General features: G+C 38.7%; 1 protein-coding gene across 1 annotated transcript; it reads right to left on the bottom strand.

The window, feature by feature from the left end:
• Positions 1-4,025: 4,025 nt before the first annotated feature.
• Positions 4,026-6,283, bottom strand: LOC130413808 (UDP-glucuronosyltransferase 2C1-like). The gene is made up of 2 exons (XM_056739258.1): positions 6,052-6,283; positions 4,026-5,679 (listed from the first exon to the last, which is right to left on the bottom strand). The coding sequence occupies exons 1-2, from the start codon at positions 6,102-6,104 to the stop codon at positions 4,089-4,091; spliced, it is 1,644 nt and encodes a 547-aa protein (XP_056595236.1). The 5' UTR covers positions 6,105-6,283; the 3' UTR covers positions 4,026-4,088.
• Between the last annotated feature and the right edge of the window lie 12,871 nt (positions 6,284-19,154).

Raw genomic sequence — 19,154 nt, 5'->3', positions numbered from 1 at the left:
GATTCTTAAAATGAGACTTGGTGTCACATGATCACCAATACAGAAAACTGACACCTGTTCCAATAAAAAAATGACATTGTTGATTTAAAGCAGCATATGTACTGTACCGCTTGTAAGGACACTGTTCTTTACTGTAGTCATGTGCTTTAAACATGTAGAGGCTGTTTCCCGGACACCTTAAGCCTGGACTAGGCCTTGGATAAATTAGGATATTTAAGTTGTTTTTAAAAACATACTTTACAAGAAAACATTACTGGTGGGCATCTTGAGACAAAACAATAGCACTGATTTATTTTAAGATGTCAGTGCAAGTCGTTTTCGATTAATACACCTCTGGAATAGGCTTGTCTGGGAAACCACCCTGTGTTTTAAAGTCATAGTTCACCCCCCCAAAAGAAAGTTCTGTCATGTTTTACTCACCCTCGTGAAGGAAAGTCACGCAGCTTGAAATAAGAAGAGAGCGAGTAAATGATGATAGAACTTTGATTGGATTGGGTGAATGATCACATTAAGTTCACTGTCTGACTGAGTTTCTATTGATTTGTCGAAATAAGAAAACCAAAAAATGCATTGCAACAGATAATGGGATATAGATTTTTCATACTTAAATTTTTATTAAAGCTATTGTTTCTTCACCTGCCAGAGCAGGTGCTCTAAAATTGTTGAAAAAAATAATGTTTAAAGACCAAAAACCAACCACAATCCACATATTTACTCCTTTGCCACAATCTAAATGATACAAATAGGCCTACTACAAATTTACTTAATTCCTTTACCTTTGTAAAACATATAAAATGTACTTATATGTATAAATATTTGAGGAACTGTGTTCGAAGACTCTTTTAGCATATTTAAAAAAACTTGTAAGAGCCTCTGCCGAGTTACATATTTGGCTATAGCAAAACTATTTTGACCACCTTATTAATAAGCAAACAAAATATATATTTTCAGGCCTAATTGTGGAGTTAGAGGACTTTCATTGACAAATTGACAAACAGCGACCTTATGTGGCATGTAAAAACTATATATAATCTTCCGTTTTGGTTTGGCACTTCAAACATAAATGAATGAGTCCAGAGAAATGATTAATACAAGTTAGTGTTACAATCACTTTTTACAGCGAATGGGCCAATTGTTTTCATTACATTAAGTTACCATCAACCTACTATGTCTCTTCTACACCAGAAAATTTGGTCATGAGAAAAAACATTTAAACTTTTTCTAGTGAGAACATCACAGAGCACTTGCCAAGTAGGTTTCAGCAAGCTAGCTTGGTTGTGATGGAAATAGTAAAATGCCATTTTACAAATACATTACGCAGAACAACCAACAAGGTTCCCCATAATATTCTTTATTTATAAATGTACCGTTCTTTTCGTGAATCTGAACCAATGATTTGTATAACTCATGAATATCCTTGGGACTGTCAAAAACAGAGTTACGAAACACATATAAACGTCCTAGAATGGACTATGGAAGTATCTATTCATGTAGCAACCAATAGACCCCTTTTGAGCCGACGTCACGTTACGTCACGGCATTAGTTGAAGGCAAAACAGGGAAAACCGGAGGTGGCCAATACAAAACAGTACAGATTCAGCTAAGGAGTTTAACATATCATCTTGTTGTGTTCTTGACAGAATACAGTCTCCAATTTGATATTTTAACACATACCTGCTGCCATTGCCAAACAAAAACACAGCTGTTGAACTTAATTAAATTAAGGAAAACTTTTCCACGAAATGGAATTACATTGCTCCAACTAAATCTAATTAGTTTGCAATGATTCTTTATAATCTTGTTGTATGAACTTAATTTTTTCTGACGTCGTGATTAAATTTATTTGTGTCATATCTACTGAATAATGTTTTGCAGCGAATAATGAAAAGAATTTTGTCAGGTTAATTATTTTTTATTTTACCATGCCTACTACATAAAATAGTGTTAAATAAACATGATTTTTATATGTTAACGATTCATAGGTTCAAATAAAGTTCTCGACATTAGTGTTTATAGTAAATGCGACATAACATTTTATTTTATTTCTGACAAGACATGAAGTTAATCAAGCTTAACAGAAATTTTAATTCAAAAATTAATTCATGTAACCGCCCACTGCCTAAGCAAAGGCAACGCTTTTCTAAACAATGGTAACCACAAAAGTCATAAATATAACAAACTCTTCAAAACCTTAAAGATTAATGAACATTAATTTCTTTTTACTGAAAAATGCATAAAATAACACGTATTTATGAAAATAACTCTCAAAATGCAGTTATAAACAAAGCATGCTGGGAAATAAGTCCTCTTCCCAATTATAACTATTTTATATTAAGACAACACAACTCCTTTATGTTGTCCCAACATGAATGGATTCGGTTATATGACTAAACATAAAAAAATCATGTTGTGACCACATTTTTAAAAGTTGTGTTGATTTAACTTAAGCAAGTTAAGTAAATTGAACAAGCAGCAAAACATTTTTTTTTTTAGTGCACTGATGACAGCTGTATTTAAATATCGGCATTTCAGCATGCCTAGCCGACATTTCCCTCTGGATGAACGACCATCACCTGCAGATGAAACTTGCAAAAACAGAACTGCTTGTAATCTCGGCCAACACAAAGATTAATCACAGATTTTCCATTCAGTTGGGTTCATCAATCATCACATCTTCCAGAACGGCAAGAAACCTGGGAGTGGTGATCATTGATCAGCTTAACTTCACTGATCAGGTTGCCAGCACCCACGGTCCTGTAGATTCATCCTCTACAATATTAGGAAAATTGGACCATTCCTATCCGAGCATGCTACGCAAGTCCTAGTACAGGCTCTTGTTCTTTCCAGACTGGACTAATGCAATGCGTTACTGTCTGAACTTCCTGCTCGCACAACCAAACCTCTACAGATGATCCAGAATGCAGTGGGAAGAGTGGTCTTCAATGAACCAAAGAGAGCGCACGTCACTCCTCTCTTCATTAAGTTATATTTGGGTCCCTATAGTCACTCGAATCAAATTCAAGACTCTGCTTCTGGCCTACAAGACCACCACTGATTTGGTAACCCCATATCTTCACTAGCTACTGCAGATTTATATACCCACCGGATCCTTACGCTCTGCAAATGAACAACGTCTTGTGGTGCCATCCCAAAAAGGTAAATAATCTCTCTCACGTACCTTCTCGGGATCAGTTCCACATTTATGGAAAGATCTGCCCGCTGCTACATCATCAGCAGATTCTGTAGCCATCTTTAAGAATCTTCTTCTGTCGACACCTGACTGATCAGTTCTGATTTCTATCTCTTTTGTACTCATAAAAAAACAACTTTGCTCTGTATACTGAGGTAGGCTATATGAAACCAGTTTTTTGCACTTATGCTTTTTGTTGTTCTTATGTTGTTAAATTACTTCCATTGTTTTCCTCATCTGTAGGTCGCTTTGGATAAAAGTGATAGTAGAAAGAACATAATTTGAATTGGTAAGTTATAGAATAAATAACATTAAACAGAAGGCAATGAAAGAGAATTTTCTATACTATTATACAATTTAATGAAACTGAATGTTAAATCTTTTACTTTTGGGATGGATCTAGATAGTTATTCAGATGAATTTTGCCTTGTAGGAAATTTGCTTCTTTGTGTCAGTGCATCAAGGAGTGTAGCTTTATGAACAAAGTTAGATGTTACATCTGTAATCCTTAGAATCTGTAGTTAGCAACAATAACAGATTTTTTTCTCACCATGCATGACAGCCGGGGAGTGATAACGTATTATATGCCTGTAACCTTAGTCTTTTCTTTATGGTGTTTAAAGAACTTTACACCCACAAAGCTGATAAGGAGAACCTGTTTAGATGTTCAATGACTCGAAAGCTTTTCAGGTTTTGTAATATCACTTAGTTATCATTGATATTTGCAAACATTTAGCCATATCTACCAACCAGTTAGTGAGAACAAAATGATCAAAAAAACACCCGATAAGAAGATTTTTTTCTTAGATATTATTTTAATATCATAGTTTGGATTGAAGGATTTGTAAACACTTCAAAAAGAATTTCTAAATACATTGGCTGTTTTCCAGTCTGCATATCACTCAAATTTTACTTTCTTTTTGAATAAAACTCTAAAAACACGTCTAAATACATGCATAGAGAAACATAGAAAAATGAAAACTGCCACTGTTAGAGTCAAAATAACATCTATAGAGTGGTAAGCAATCCAGGACATTCTGAACGACTGCGTTCGTAAATGAGGCGCTCCTCTGTTCCTCATGACAAACTCAATCCAGAAGACAGCACGATCAAGAGGTTTCATTGGCTGATCACGGTGCAGTTTGGACAGTCTCTGCATGTTCTCTCTATAAGATGAATTATACAAGACCTCCTTTAATGCCTCTAGAAAAACACTCCTGTCCAGAGTTGAAAAATCCACATTTTTGGCTGTTCCCTTCACCTCCATTTTGAAGAGATTATCAGGTTGATCAAGCACTAAAGGTAGACCCAAGATGGGCACACCATGGTAGATGGCTTCCTGAACTCCATTGGTGCCTCCATGTGCCACAAATACTTTCGTCTGGGGATGTCCAAGAAGGTCATTCTGAGGGAGCCAATCCACAAGCAATGTGTTGTTGCCAAGGGTAACAGGTCGAGGCCCTGTGTATCTCCAAATGACTTTTTGAGGGAGTTGAGCAAAAGCTGCTGCTATCTCTTCGGTGACGTCCTGTGGAAGCTGAGCAATGAGAGTCCCTAAAGTCATGATGATGACTCCATGTCCTCCAGAGCTCTGCACAAACTTCTCAAGGTCACCTGAAAGTGGTTTAGCGGGTCTGCACTGGAAGCCACCCATGTAGATGATATTTGGCATTGTGGGTCGTGGAAACTCAAAAGTGAAATCATTTCTCATGAGCCAGATGTCAGCATCCTGGAAAAGGGTGAGGTAATGAACATCTGGACCAAAATGTTTGCGGCAGAAGGAAACGTAGGGGGGATCAGCTATCATTTCCATTTGAAAATGGGTAGAAATGTAGCACAAAACATTCTTGACTCTTTGGAGAAATGACATTTTATCTGTCAACATCACTCCTGGGACAGGAACATAAGACAATGGTGAAGGAGCGATGGCGAAATGCCCCTCTCCATTAACAGTCCACCGAACATTAAAAACCAGAGGAATGTTAAATTTGTAAGCTAGTATCGGACCACCTCCAACAGCTGGGTCCGCCAACACCACGTCATATTTCGCATCTTGGATTGCTGTCACCATGTCTTTGTCTTCTATCATTCTGTCAATCATTTGACACAGATTTTCATGCATGCTTTTAAATTTCAGGACCATTTCGTACTCCACCTGAATACGGTTCCACATGGAATTCCCCTCTCGTTTAATTTTTAAGAGCTTGCCGATCAGAGAACTAAAAAAGCCCTCATCAAATCCTCCTGTGTTTGGAATGGTGAGTGAATTGTAGAACGGAGACTCCTCTTTGATGTACCAGCTGTTAGAAGCTCTCAAAACGGTGATGTCGTGTCCTCTGTTATACAGTTCCTCAATAATGACCTTCATGTTCACCCAGTGACTTCCATCTAGTGGAAATACCAAAACCTTACCGCCGTCGGCAACAGATGACGCCCATAAGAGTGTCAGCAAAGTGACAGATACTGAATGATGCATCTTCATACAGAACCTTTAATGAAAGATGATAAAAAAAGAGGAGAAATCAATGCAAGACATACAGAAAGGCAACAGAAGATAAAGAAAACAAAAACAAAATTAATCGTTCAATTTCAACAATATATGAGTGCATATTTAATACGAGTGCCAATACAAGAAAATAATTAGACAAATGCTGATATTGTATTACTATCATACATTTTGTTCTTCAGGTTTAAAAATGTGTTTTATTGTGAGATGAGTTTAATATTATGTACCTAACGTACCTAAAATATTTCCAAACTAAAACTATTTACAAAACTCAACTGCATGGCATGTCTACTTAAAAAAACTGCAATGTGTGGCAAAGACTACATATTTTCAGAAGATCTTTAATAATTCTCACCTTTTCATGAATAGTATCTCAAAATGCTTTTTATTTATTAAGTATGAGAACATTCTAAGTATAACTCAAATTGGACTCGGTCTCCTTTAGGGGATTTACAGTAAAAGACCCGTAGACCAGTTATGATGAAAGAAGACTCAGAGTTAGGAATATAACTAATAGAATCAAATTTAGTGAAGAAAAATAGTTTGTAGTTTTGCCAGCAGAAGTCAGCTTCAGCACTCTCAAGGAGTTCCACATTCCGACCCGACTTACATTTGAAATGCAGTAGTATTTAAGCTAACAGAGTCAAATAACTACGTCATTACTTGGATAAATCAAGCTCACATGATTGGTTATCAATAGATAAACAAGAACACAAAGCTCTCAAACAATTCTGGAGTCCTGAGACAGGACACATAGTCCTATAGACTATCAAAGATGACAGGCATGTACTATAATATGAATTAAAACATGACATTATGTCTGTCTCTTGATTTTCCACTCTTTCTCACTTTCCTGAAACAATACAATCACACATACACAAACTCCTGAGGGTAGAGTGTGTGTTAACAGAAGATGTTTTTAAACGTGATGATAAGAAGTCCCTTTTCACAGTCAAACTCACCTTGCAAGAAAAGAGAGCCAAAGTATTCATTAGAGACTTAAACCATTATATATTCTCTACTTTCTGTCTCAGAAAAGGTTGGTGTTAATCGTGCTTAAATCATCAATTTAAAATAAGATAATGCTGAAAAATAATTGATTCATATTTGTCAAAACCACATAAAAGTATTTATATTTGAAGTAAGGTGAAGCCACCGGTCCCTTCAGTCCCCGGTTTTAGAACAATGTGGAGTCCAATATTCCACGTCTGGAGTAGTGAGGTCGCTAAGGAGAAGAGGAGTGGTTACGAGTGCTCCCCTGACGGGTCACACCCGCCTCTTCGCCCAACCATGGACATGCCAGAACCTACAAATTCTGGTCCCCATGGAAGTGGCTCTCCTATTTCTCCACTCACAGAAGGACTTGATGTCATCTATGGTCAGGTGTCAGAGCAAGTTTGTTGGTTGTGAGCATCAACTGCTACTTCTCCTCCTTAATAGAATTTAATGAAGTGTTCAAAATTAATTTGACTATTTCTGGATGGCGTTGCCACTCTGTTGACAAGGGTGCACTCCGCGACAAAGCATCCACAACCGTGTCCGTTCCGGTATATGCACTGCCCTTAGGGAAATTAAGGGGGTATAACAAAAGCCTGTGCATCGCCCGAAGGAGCTTAAATGATCTTGTACACCCCTGATGATCTATGTTAAAACTACTGACTTTTGTCTTGACTATATCAGTACATGCTTGTGAGCCAGTTGTTTTGAAAAATGTATTAACGTTAGGAAAACCGCTTTCAACTCTAGGTAGTATGTGTTGGAATAGGTGCTTCTCTGTTCATGTTCCTTTCACTTTTATCTGCCTCCAGACACCCCCCAGCCATGCTGACTGGCGTTTTTGGTAATAACTTCCCTCTTGGCAGGTGGTGGTCCAATAGAAACCCCCCGACTCAGGGACTTCATATTGTGCCATTGTTTCAGTGATTGCCACACTACACTTGATACCCTCACAAGCGAATACTTCTGAGTTTTGATTTACAGGTGTCTCCCTGTTAGCCAACGCTGAAAGGGTCTTAGATGTAACATACCTAATCTGAGCACAGGTATCGCTGCGGCCAGCATACTGGCTAGTCGTAACTAAGTTTGCCTGGTTTTATCATGCTCAAAATCTTTTTGAAAATTCAATTTGAATTTTCATCATACTGCGGGAATTTAACTGAACTCCAAGAAACTGCATACTTTGCCCTGGAGTAGGCATGTGGTCTGGTTGTTCGTAAATCCTAGTTTTGCAATGTGAGCCAAGAGAAGTTGCAAGTTCTCTGTCAACTTAGTTGGATTTTCAGCGCACAACAGCCAATCGTCTAGGAAGGGAAGCACAAAAACGCCTTTTGTTGCAAGTGCGCAAGTTCTGCTTGAACCACTCTCGTAAATAGTCTTGGAGCTAAAGTCAGACCGAATGGGTAGAAATTGAAGCGCAGGAATCAGCAGTGATGGGACACAATCGGAACGTGGAAGTACACGAGTCTCCAAACTTGATGACGCGCCTGGACCAACAACCCCATAGCTTTCCCACAGTGACCCGCTTTTGAACCCACAGACCGTTAAAGCTACGTTAACCAGTTCCATAGCCATGTGATCTGGTAAACTGAGTGAGGCATTGATTGCTAACAATAAAAGGGCCAGAGTATTTCCCGTCCTTCCCAAACAGTCTGTTGAATTTTAGATTTTGCCTATTAGGTTATCCGTACGTCTACATTGCATATTTGGGCATCTCGGGTCCTGTCTTAATGTTTCAGGCAGTACAATCAGAGATGCAACTGCAGTCACTACTGGAAGCATCAGATCCAACCCTACCTAACGGGCCTAGTTCCTGCATTGTTTCCAACAGACGTGACACACGTTTTAATGTGAGTCTATGGGGTCCACCTGTCTAAGAGTTCCTAAAGCACATAATTCCAAAAAGCGGCTCCTGGCGACATGTTGAGGTTTCGTGAAGTGACTAAACGTGTCAGATGCTGGTATGCCATCCGCCACCAAATACTACAAGAAGAAGATTGCGATTGTGTGCAGAGGCTGCACATTATGGCTAATATTATTAAAAATGACGTTCAGTTTTAGAAAAATATCAAACAATTCGCTTCACGGAACGTCTAACATGTCGCTAGGAGCCGCTTTTTGGAAATATGTACTTTAGGAAATCTTAGACAGGTGGACCCCATGGACTCCCATTATATGAAGTAGAGAGGGCTGCGAATTTACCAAACATTCTTCTTTATGGTTCTACTAAGAAAAAATGTCACATACATCTCTGATGGCCTGAAGATAAGTAAATAAACGGCAAAAGAGATTTTGGCTGAACTATCACTTTAAGGCACCACTTCAGATATGTTTGTATAATGCTATCAAGTAATTGATAAAGATCAGTAAACAGTCAGTAATGAAACAAGAACAAATTGCAAATAGAACAGGTACAAATTATGTAAACAGTGTGTTATGTAGGTTCAAAGGCATTATTTGAGCATTGATTAATTAAGTAAACTAGTGAAATAAAACACTGAAGAGTGGTCACTGTTGTTGTAAATACATTTGTTTCTCACAGAATGTGTATCAGATTTTGATTTGACGCAAAAGCCTGTGGTTGTTATAATTTCCTCAGATTGTGTTCGAGGGAAACCTGGCGGCAGTGAACCAGTACACTGCCAATGATGAGGCACGGATTGCCATCTCCACCACTGAAGCCATTCTGAAGTTCGAACAACTGCTTTACCGGAGTGTACTGGCACACCTCCAAGACACAATAGCAGGGACCCAGTCAGAACTTAAACCCTGATAAGTAAAAATAAGTGAAAGAAAGAGACTCAAACATAAAAATGTGGTCATCATTTGCTCACCCTCCAGTTGTTACAAAACTGAATACATTTCTTTGTTATTCTGAACACAAATTAAGATATTTTTATAAAAGTCATTTTGTGTTAAATTGGGCCATACCCATAGTAGCACAAAAGACTACTATTAAAGTCAGTGGTGATCCAAAACGGCTTAGTTACAGACTTTCATTCAAATATCTTTATTTGTGTTCAACACGACAAAGAAATATAAACAGGTTTGTTAGACTGCAGGGTGAATAAATGATTACAATAGAGTATTTTGCATAAAGTATGTCACAAACCAAACAGAACTCTGCTTCTTTAATAACTGAACAATGACATCAATGACTGTGCATGCACCCTATAGATGCGTTGCGCCGTGTCTTTGCCAAACACATTGTTGACTGTATGCACAATACAAAGACATGTCACGCCTCGTCTTGCCGAACACAAAGTTTTCCTGTATGCGCACTCACGTCTTTGATAACTGTGCACATTATTTTGTTTGACTTTACACATACTGGCAGCGACCAGCTCCTGCCACCACAAAATTACATTATACTTGTTTCATATTGTCATTTATATACATACTGTCAATCTGTATGGACCACAAAATAAATAGACTGCTGTTGTCATGTACGTAGAAGGGTTAGAATATTTAGTGTAGAGGGCATTTCAAGAGTGACAAACAAATTAACGTAAAATACTTATTTTCATGCATGTTAAAAATGTGGAAAGAACTCACTGCATCAGTATTTGTAAAGTATTTAAAGAGTTTATGGAATGTGTGCATACATGGTTACAAGTATGACAGTAAACATTTTAAAACAACGTTTATTCATTTTGTTTAATATTTTATTAATTTTGGGAAATGGGCAAGATTCTTAGCCCTCATCAGTCTATTTGGATGTTATTGATAGTGTAAAAACATCAACTTTAAAGCCCATGTGATTGATTGATAAGCATTGCTCAACATTTCTTACTAACTTACAGTCAACAACACTTTATTCAATTAAGGTAAAATACAATACCAAACCCTACTGACAACTGCCATGTGGGTATAATTCAAATCAAATCACTTTTATTGTCACATCACCACAGCACAAGTGCGATGGTGAGTGAAATTCTTGAGAGCGTGCTCCAAAAAGTACAGAAAGAATTTACATAAAGACAGTACTATTTACATACATACAGATGACAGTGTGCAATATACACATACATATACTCCGAACACACGGTGTACTGTTGACATACTTACAGTATCAATAGACATTATACACCATATGTACACATTCTGAATTATGTACACACCATAGTATGCAAAGGTCCAGAAGATTAAACAAACTGGATATGCGAAAATGATGGATGTCCATTGGATGTTATTCAGCGGTAGCAGATAGATTATTCTATTAGTGCAGTGTGTACATGAAGTTCAGTTTGAACTGTGTTCAACCTGTGTTCAAACTGTGTGTGTGTTCTCTGCTCTGTCTCCTGAAATCCACCACCAGCTCCTTGGTCTTGTCGATGTTGAGTGAGAGGTGGTTCTCCTGACACTATTTAGTCCGGGTACTCACCTCCTCTCTGTAGGCACGTCTTGTCGTTGTCAGCGAATTTGACGATGGCGTTGGAGCTGTTTGTGGCTGCGCAGTCATGTGTGTACAGGGAGTACAGGAGTGGGCTGAGGACGAAACCCTGAGGAGCACCAGTGTTGAGGGCCAGCAGGGATTACGTTTTGTTGCCCATTCTGACCACCTGACTTCTGCCTGTCAGAAGATCCAGCTGCACAGAGATCTGCTTAGTCCCAGAGTCTGGAGCTTCGCAGCCAGTGTGGCAGGCACGATGGTATTAAAAGCGGAGCTGTAGTCCACAAACAGCATTCTCACAAAAGTGTTCTTGTTTTCCAGGTGGGAGAGAGCAGTGTGCAGGGTGAAGGCATTAGCATCTTCTGTGGAACGGTTGCAGCGATATGCAAGTTGTAGCGGATCCAGTGAGGCAGGCAGGACAGAGCAGATGTAGTCTCTGAGTTTTTCAAAACACTTGCTGAAGATGGGTGTCAGAGCAACGGGCCTCCAGTCATTCAATCATGTGATATTATTTTTCTTTGGTAAGAGCACAATGGTAAAAATTTTGAAGCATGAGTGAACCACAGACAGCGAAACGGAGAGGTTGAAAATGTATGCGAAAACCCGACTAGTTGGAATGCACATGATCGCAGCACACAGCCTGGGATGCTATCAGGACCCACATCCGCGACAGAAGTGGAGAGTGAAGTGGCACTCACCTCTTCTGTAGCAGCCACGGGAGCACTCTCTGTGTGGGCGGTGTTAGGAGCCTCGAAACAAGCATAAAAATGAGTGATCTGATTTGCCGAAGGGTGGGCAGGGGAGCGATTTGTAGGAAAGGAGACTAAACAGTGGTCCAAAACAGGATCTCCACGCGTGTTGATGGTGATGTGTTGGTATTTTGGAGCTATTGTTCTGAAGTTGGCTTTGTTATGAGATGCGGGCCCGCAGTTCACAGAGTTTGTTTTCCAGTGACCCATCTACTCACCCTCCTTACATTTCTTACATGTATGACTTTTTTCAGCAGAAAACAGAAGATATTTTGAATTATGTTGGTAACAGAAAACTGTTGGTCCCACTTGACTTGCACATTTAGTGTTTTCATAGTTTCGAAGCCAATGGGCACCAACGGTGTTGTGTTAGAACTATTCTTAAAAATATATTTTTGTGTGTTTTGCAAAAGGAAGAAAGGCATACAGGTTTAAAATGACAAGAGCAACTGTGACAGTGGAATTTGTTGTGGTAAAGTCACACATTTCATGTGTACCAGTAAATTGAAGATTTTGTTATGAGCTGCAGTTTAATTACTTTGTTACAAAACACTAGCTTTACCTTTTCAGGGTCTTAAGACTTCCCTCTCCCTAGACACTTCCTCCAGCTCTTCCGGGGGGACACCGAGGCGTTCCCAGGCCAGCCGGGAGACATAGTCCCTCCAGCGTGTCCTAGGTCCTCCCCGGGGTCTTCTCCCGGTGGGACATGCCTGGAACACCTTCCCGGGAAGGCGTACAGGGGGCTACCGGAAAAGATGCCCGAGCCACCTCAGCTGGCCCCTCTCGATGTGGAGGAGCAGCGGCTCTACTCTGATCTCCTCCCGAGTGACCGAGCTTCTCACCCTATCTCTAAGGGATCGCCCGGCCACCCTGTGGAGAAAGCTCATTTCGGCGCCTGTATGGGGCCGAATCCCCTATATAAGGGGATAAGCCTGTAAATAAGCCTGTATCCGGGATCTTGTCCTTTCGGTCATGACCCACAGCTCATGACCATAGGTGAGAGTAGGAGCGTCCAGGGATCGGGTCGGCTACTACCCGATCCACTTTGCACCGGCCCCTAACGGTCCCTCTTGTAGGTGGTGGGTCCACGGGAGGGTGGCCCCACGTCGCTCCTTCAGGCTGAGCCCGGGCGGACCCCATGGGGGAAGGCCCGACCACCAGGCGCTCGCATACGAGCCCCAACCCCGGGCCTGGCTACAGGGTGGGGCCCCGGCTGCGCCATGCCGGGCGACATCACGGTCATCGAATTTGTCGTCATCATAAGGGTTTTTTCAACCGCTCTTGGTCTGACCCGTCGCCTAGGACCTGTTTGCCTTGGGAGACCCTACCAGGGGCATATAGCCCCAGACAACATAGCTCCTAGGGTCTTTCGGGTACTCAAACCCCTCCACCACGGTAAGGTGGCAGTTCAAGGAGAGGGTTTGTCCAAACCCCACACACAAATTCAAAAGATTTCTCACTGATTAAATGTTCATATTTTTTTGGTGGTCAAGTTATTAATTCATTGTCATAAATCTAAATAAAGAGTTTGGTTCCAAAATGAGAACTTAGTTTAATAATGTTTCCAAAAATTATGTTTTTTTTAACTGTACATTCCAATAATCATAAATAAAACTGCAGTAAGTTTGTTTAGATTTAAGCTATAATAACTTACAATAACTTTAAAAAAAAGTACAGCTAACTAACACAAGAATAAGCATAATAAAAAAGATTTTTAAAATAAAACAATTGAGGAACCAAACTCTTCAAATATTCAGATTTTACATTTTTTTAATCATTTTACGTAATTGTTAATGAGTCTTTTAAAGCTTTTATAATTCATTGCACAGGTAACTAGTGTATACTTTTTTGTACCTGGAATGATGTTAATAAACATGATGTAGAAGGAGATTGTTGCAGCACTGCGAATCTTAAAATAACATTTTAATAACCTAAACGATTTTTTGTTCCAAATATACCTTTTAAGAACGTTGGATTTAAGCAAACTGGACTTTTTAACGTTCTCAGTCTGATCAACCTGCGGTGGGTCTCCCTTGGCGGAGGGTGTCTTGTGATAAGAGGCCGAAACACCCAATGAGGCTGAGGTGCACAACTGACGATGTGTCGCATTGATAGGAACCATACAAAGGGCATTATCAGCAGCACCTCACCAAAAGGCATCTTTCACTTAGGATAAAGTAAAGAAATTGGGACACACAGCTCATGAGATGTCTCTCTGATAATGGCAAGGAAATGTAAGTATGCTATGTAATTCTCTATGCCCAAACACAGAGGATTTCTACCTGAAGAACCAGTGAAACCTCAGACCTCCTTTCCTCTATTCATATTCTTGACTGCTTCCCCTACATAAAGCGTGGGAAATGTCCTATTGGGCAATTCAACTGTGCTGAAATTGTGGGATTATGACAACTAGTCCTATGAAGCGAATCATTTTTGGTGGAAAGAACGTTAAAGGAACATTATAGCAGCCATAAAATAACGTTCCAGCAACGTTAAGCAAACCAGGGTTCGAATTGAGAGGGGCCTGGGGTGACCAGGACTCCTCATAAGCCTTAGGGGGATCTCTCATAAGGTCTAAATAGTGGGGGTCCACTAGTTTTTCATTAAGACTAGACTAAAAAAAGACAAAAAAATGTTTTGTCAAATTATCATGCTAAAACAAAACACTTTTGTCCATTATTTGTACAAATTTCATAAAACTAAAATAACATTTTTATCTTTAAAACCCATGCATGCTCAAGTGGGCGCCACAAAGTGTTCAATGAAGAAATGTACAGAGACCTCGGATTCTCTCATATTGAAAGTGTTTATCTTCAAACTTTACAGTTAGGCTAGTATAATTTTGATATGCAAGTCTTTCTTTATGTACGATGTTATCTCACATTGTCAAAACAGATGTGACACGGTACTGAGCCACTAAAGGGACATACAGGTGGTGGAAACAAGGGAGTGAAAATATTTTGCTCTCCCCAACATTGCGTTCCTTTGCAAAACTTTTGCGTTTCCACTGGAATATTTTTCTTTCCTTTAGAAAACTTTCGCATTCCCAAGAGATTATTTTGCACTGTCTTCCAAAGGAATGACATTCGTTTTTCTTATAATGCATTGGTTCATATGGATTGTTTTCATATACAACGCTGGCAGATCTCGCGATAACGTTTCCGCCATTTTATTGCGCGAGAGAAGAAGAGCGAAGCGTTTGCACGGTGATTTCACGGCACTTTAAAGAGACGGACTAAACGAGGAAAAACTATTTGATCTAGTATGTATCTATGTTTTCGATTTCACACGTGTTCATTATATATCTACATTATGTGTTATTATGTGAACCGTAACATTCAAGCGAATATCAGTTACCAGTATAAGTCACGTCGTAGTTAGCTTTAAATGCTAACTTAACTTACGTGCTCGTGTTTACGCCAGTGTTTCGTTGTGCCATTAAACGCTTCTCTTTGTACATTTGTTTGAATTTAACATTGTAAACATTCGGATTCGCTTATAGAGGGTTTGCGCCTTACTTGGGATGCACGTCCACACTGGAGATACTCGGATCTAAACAACAGCATGGATTGCCCGGTTAATGTACTACATAAAACGTTGTTCTACTAGTTTATGATGTCTAAAATCACGAACAAAACGCGTGGAAGCTGCTAAATCATATAACGTTAGAGAAGGACTTGGTCAGCAGGAAAGGGCGCGATATTTTGACACTAAAATTCATCTATTTATAGATAATAAGTTACTCCCGATGGTTTTCCCGGTCCGACCGATAAGTATAGCCCATAACACGACAGCAATTTACCAATTTTAGTAGCAATAATAATCGAAACATGCGAGCTCCGTTTGGTTCAGTGGCATTGTTTACGTTCAGTGACGTTACCGCCAGTACGGACTTCCGGATTGAAGACGCGTCGTGAAAACCCTCCATATTTTAAATAACATCTTAATTTAAGCTGTTTATTGCGTTTCAATTTTCATTTATAAATGCTTTGTTTTGTAATTTTCTTTATTGTATTTTCTCTATTTTTTTATTATCTCATTTTGTCTAACTTGTGAAATGGATGTTTTACTTAATAAAAGCTTTACATTTTGACTGTTAATGACTAGTCTGTTCTTGGACGTCTTCTTGGTTAGAGGTCTATTAGATTTTCACTGACAGCCTTGTTCAGCCTAGACGTCCGGGCTATGTTTGTACGGCTATTAGACGTCTTTCGTTGTCACTGTCAAAAGCAGATTGATCTACTATGAAAGGCGAGTCACGGAGATACAATCAATCAGCATCCTCTAGAAGTGTTTCATGACCAGGCTGTGATAGGGACTGACTCTTCCGTACCCGATTCCGAAAACTCGGAGGCTGGCAGGGGTCGCAACTTTGCCAGAAACTCCTGAATCCATCAGGCAATTCATCAACTGTATGAGCCAGATCATTTTTGTATTTCTATTTTGACAAGGAGCGGTGGCCGAAGCTTTCCTTTTCGTACCTCCCTCTCTATTCACACTAAACGAAGTGCATCGTATTGCAATGTATGCAGCGCTCCTAAACGGTGCTCGATTCCTAGACTGCGCGGAAATTGATCATGCTCATCCTCTTGGCAAGACGAACACTATGCGGACATTACATTTACATTAAGGCATTAGGCAGACGCTTTTATCCAAAACATTGCTTTATCCTATACATTTTACATAGGTATTTGCAATCCCCTGGGATCGAACCCACAACCTTGCGTTGTTGCTCTTACCACGCTAGATGAGCCGGGACACAGGTAATGCGTTGCAATATACTTACAAACTATGTGCTGTCTGGAAACCACACGCTCACCTTGAAAGTTAGCACCTTCTACTACGCCGTGCATGGAACAGCTGTCGGGATTCGACCGTAATAAGGTGCACTCACACCGCTGCAGGTTCTCTTGACGAGAAGATGTGCAAAGAACTATTTATAAACAACACGTCACAGAGCTTTTATATTAGGGGGGCTTCTCTATTCTTATTTGTACATCCTTGTATCCTCACGTCTTTGCTCCACCCCTTCAGGATCCGAGGTGAAGTGGAATATCCTCGCTATCTTTAGCGTCACATCGAAGTGATGACGGTACACATTGAAAAAATAAAACATAACGTTAAATACGTACCAAATCGCCATCATAATCCACACTTCGTTGAAATAAAGTTAAAAACATGCTCAAAAATGGTTTGTCAAATATATATAATATAAATAAATATTAACTGTATTCATATATCATAACTATATAACCTATCGACAAGGCAAAGGACAGAAAGTGTTCCAGTCAGGGAATTATTTGTTTATTGTTGAATGGTGGCAAAAATTTATATGGTCAGTCATACGTTTTAGATAATTTGGGTAATATTTTGAGTCACAATTTTTTTTTTGTGAGAAATCTACACTCACCTAAAGGATTATTAGGAACACCATACTAATAATGTGTTTGACCCCCTTTCGCCATCAGAACTGCCTTAATTCTACGTGTTATTGATTCAACAAGGTGCTGAAAGCATTCTTTAGAAATGGCCCATATTGATAGGAATGGCGTCTTGGAGTTGATGGAGATTTGTGGGATGCACGAAGCTCCCGTTCCACCACATCCCAAAGATGCTCTATTGGGTTGAGATCTGGTGACTGTGGGGGCCATTTTAGTACAGTGAACTCATTGTTATGTTCAAGAAACCAATTTGAAATGATTCGAGCTTTGTGACATGGTGCATTATCCTGCTGGAAGTAGCCATCAGAGGATGGGTACATCGTGGTCATAAATGGATGGATATGGTCAGAAATAATGCTCAGGTAGGCTGTGGCATTTAAACGATGCCCAATTGACACTAAGGGGCCTAAAGTGTGCCAAGAAAACATCCCCCACACCATTACACCAACACCATAATTGCATTTATGAGAAATTGAACAGGTGTTCCTAATAATCCTTTAGGTGAGTGTAAATTGCAATTATTAAAAAAATACCCATTCAAATGATTAATTTTATAAACAAACATTTAAAACACTCAGCAAGAACTCCTAAAATATGTTACTTTAAAATTGAAGATTTTAAAATTTGCAGACCAAAAAAAATGCTGTAACAAAATATAGTAAAAGTCTTTGACACAAATATGCTTCCTATGTCCTTTAAGGAGGAATCATATATTAACGCATTAAAAAATATATATAGGAGAGATTAGGTGTAATTTTTCCCCCAGAGGTTCACTTCAAAATTTTGAATCATATATATCCGGCAAGAAAATTTTAAAGATTAAATTTAAGGTTTGACACATCAAATATGCAAAATTGATGTTGAAACGGTGAAACATTAATTTTTTCAGTGCAAATTGGTGTATTGCTTTTGGGTTCAGAAAATACCTGCAAGTTTAACATTATCATGGGTAAATATAAAATTTGGTTCGATAACTAAAAGCAAAGATACATCTTTAGTGGTGAATATTCTTCTTTTATTGAAGTGAAAAAAATAATTCCCCCTAGGTTAATTGTTTTTATATGTTAATTGTTTAAAAGAGGAATATTTATATTCTTTATTGATGGATTTTGGTTTCATATTGTGTTTTTTACAACGTGTTCTTTCTTTTCTTCTTTTGTTTGTTTGTTTATGTAATATATGTGGAATTTATGATATACAATTAACTACAGATTGTGGAGGATGATTGTTAATTTTGCCTTTTGTTGTTTTTCATAAATCATAAAGTATTAAAAAAGATTTCCACTCAGGAAATAGAACATTTATTACAACTGATAAAGGGATATATATCTATATCTATATATTTAAAATACATTTCATTAGTTAGCTAGTTGCTTCACCTGCCAGAGCAGTGATGCTGAAACTGTTGAAAAATCATGTTTAAAGACTAAAAACCATCCACATATTTACACCTTTGCCATAATCTAAATTATATAAATATTACAAATCTACTTAATTCCTTACCTCTGTGTTCGACTCTTTTAGTATACTTAAAAAAAAAATTGTAATTGAGCCACTGCCGAGTTACATATTAACTATTTTGACCACCTTATTAATAAGCAAACAAAATATGAAATTTCAGGCCTGATTGTGGAGTTAGAGGACTTTCAAAATTGGTAAACAGCGACCTCATGTGGCATGTAAAAATGATATAAAATCTTCCATTTTGGTTTGGCACTTCAAACATGAATGGGTCCATAGAAACGATTAATACAAGTTAGTGTTACAATCAATTTTTACAGTGTAAGGAAGACACCAACCTACTATGTCTCTTCTACACCAGAAAGTTTGGTCGTGAGAAAAATATGGTTATGATATAACAAATATAACATATAAAAAT

Source organism: Triplophysa dalaica, chromosome 24 (assembly GCF_015846415.1).
Source record: "Triplophysa dalaica isolate WHDGS20190420 chromosome 24, ASM1584641v1, whole genome shotgun sequence".
Taxonomy (NCBI): Eukaryota; Metazoa; Chordata; class Actinopteri; order Cypriniformes; family Nemacheilidae; genus Triplophysa; species Triplophysa dalaica.
The sequence above is the reverse complement of the archived record's forward strand: the minus strand, read 5'-3'. Positions and strand labels throughout refer to the sequence as shown.